This window comes from Haliotis rufescens, unplaced genomic scaffold (assembly GCF_023055435.1).
Source record: "Haliotis rufescens isolate VD_foot unplaced genomic scaffold, xgHalRufe1.0.p SCAF_6, whole genome shotgun sequence".
NCBI classification, from domain to species: domain Eukaryota; kingdom Metazoa; phylum Mollusca; class Gastropoda; order Lepetellida; family Haliotidae; genus Haliotis; species Haliotis rufescens.
The window spans coordinates 53,640,875-53,643,158 of NW_025964334.1; the positions used below are offsets into that span (position 1 = coordinate 53,640,875).

Consider the following 2,284-nt stretch of genomic DNA (forward strand, 5'->3'; position numbering starts at 1 on the left):
ACAAGTAACGTAAATAGAGCCTGAAACCAAACTCACTCACTTTTAAACACCATTGTCATTCGCTTTAAAATCCGACTTAACACAGAACAAAACGGAATTCCATCAATGGCTTGATAGATTTTACAAGTGTTAAGTAAAATGCCTAAAACCAACGCCACACATCTACTTGGAACATTTGTTTATGCCATTTACTCTTCAATCAATTATTTCATAAATACCGAGTTAATGCATCTTGATAAACATCATAAAAGTACCAAATGCATTCCATCCCCACGCTGAAGCAGATACCCGACTCGTTTAAACTGCGTATGTGTACTCACACAACAAATACTTTATATTCCAGCGAGGTGTACTGCGTCTCACTGTTGAACTATTTTGACTAAAATAATATCTGTGTTTGTAATCTCGCCTCAGCAATGCTGGCAAACTAACAAATGACACTTGAGGTTTATTATTAATAAGGCTGTAAATAGCTTCAAACTGGCGCGGGGCACACGAGGGAGGGGAGCAGTGTGCTGATTTGGGTGTTGTGTTGGGACACGTGGAGAGAGGCAGTGTTGGGACACGTGCATGGTGGCAGTGTTTGGACACGTGGATGGTGGCAGTGTTGGGACACGTGGATGGTGGCAGTGTAGGGACACGTGGAGAGAGGCAGTGTTTGGACACGTGGAGAGAGGCAGTGTTGTGACACGTTGATGGTGGCAGTGTTGGGACACGTGGATGCTGGCAGTGTTGGGACACGTGGAGAGTGGCAGTGTTGGGACACGTGGATGGTGGCAGTGTTGGGACACGTGGATGGTGGCAGTGTTGGACACGTTGATGGTGGCAGTGTTGGGACACGTGGAGAGTGGCAGTGTTGGGACTCGTGGATGGTGGCAGTGTTGGGACACGTGAATGGTGGCAGTGTTGGGACACGTGGATGGTGGCAGTGTTGGGACACGTGGATGGTGGCAGTTTGTGGACACGTGGATGGTGGCAGTGTTGGGACACGTTGATTGTGGCAGTGTTGGGACACGTGGATGGTGGCAGTGTTGGGACACGTGGATGGTGGCAGTGTTGGGACACGTGGATGGTGGCAGTGTTGGAACACGTGGATGGTGGCAGTGTTGGGACACGTTGATGGTGGCAGTGTTGGAACACGTGGATGGTGGCAGTGTTGGGACACGTTGATTGTGGCAGTGTTGGGACACGTGGATGGTGGCAGTGTTGGGACACGTGGATGGTGGCAGTGTTGGGACACGTGGATGGTGGCAGTGTTGGGGCACGTGGATGGTGGCAGTGTTGGGACACGTGGATGGTGGCAGTGTTGGGGCACGTTGATGGTGGCAGTGTTGGGACACGTTGATGGTGGCAGTGTTGGGGCACGTGGATGGTGGCAGTGTTGGGGCACGTTGATGGTGGCAGTGTTGGGACACGTTGATGGTGGCAGTGTTGGGACACGTTGATGGTGGCAGTGTTGGGACAAGATGGTGCCTGTCCTCTCACTGATGTCAGTTTGTTGGGACACGTGGAGAGAGGCAGTGTTGGGACACGTTGATGGTGGCAGTGTTGGGACACGTGGATGGTGGCAGTGTTGGGACACGTGGATGGTGGCAGTGTTCGGACACGTGGATGGTGGCAGTGTTGGGACACGTGGATGGTGGCAGTGTTGGGGCACGTGGATGGTGGCAGTGTTGGGACAAGATGGTGCCTGTCCTCTCACTGATGTCAGTTTGTTGGGACACGTGGATGGTGGCAGTGTTGGGACACGTGGATGGTGGCAGTGTTGGGGCACGTGGATGGTGGCAGTGTTGGGACACATGGATGGTGGCAGTGTTGGGACAAGATGGTGCCTGTCCTCTCACTGATGTCAGTTTGTTGGGACACGTGGATGGTGGCAGTGTTGGGACACGTGGATGGTGGCAGTGTTGGGGCACGTGGATGGTGGCAGTGTTGGGACACGTGGATGGTGGCAGTGTTGGGGCACGTTGATGGTGGCAGTGTTGGGACACGTTGATGGTGGCAGTGTTGGGGCACGTGGATGGTGGCAGTGTTGGGACACGTGGATGGTGGCAGTGTTGGGGCACGTTGATGGTGGCCGTGTTGGGACACGTTGATGGTGGCAGTGTTGGGACACGTTGATGGTGGCAGTGTTGGGACAAGATGGTGCCTGTCCTCTCACTGATGTCAGTTTGTTGGGACACGTGGAGAGAGGCAGTGTTGGGACACGTGGATGGTGGCAGTGTTGGGACACGTGGATGGTGGCAGTGTTAGGACACGTGGATGGTGGCAGTGTTGGGGCACG

General features: G+C 53.6%; 1 protein-coding gene across 1 annotated transcript; it reads right to left on the minus strand.

Moving 5' to 3' along the window:
- Positions 1–475: 475 nt before the first annotated feature.
- Positions 476–1,801, minus strand: LOC125374870 (soluble scavenger receptor cysteine-rich domain-containing protein SSC5D-like). The gene has a single exon (XM_048386554.1). The coding sequence runs from the start codon at positions 1,799–1,801 to the stop codon at positions 476–478; it is 1,326 nt and encodes a 441-aa protein (XP_048242511.1).
- Positions 1,802–2,284: the final 483 nt, after the last annotated feature.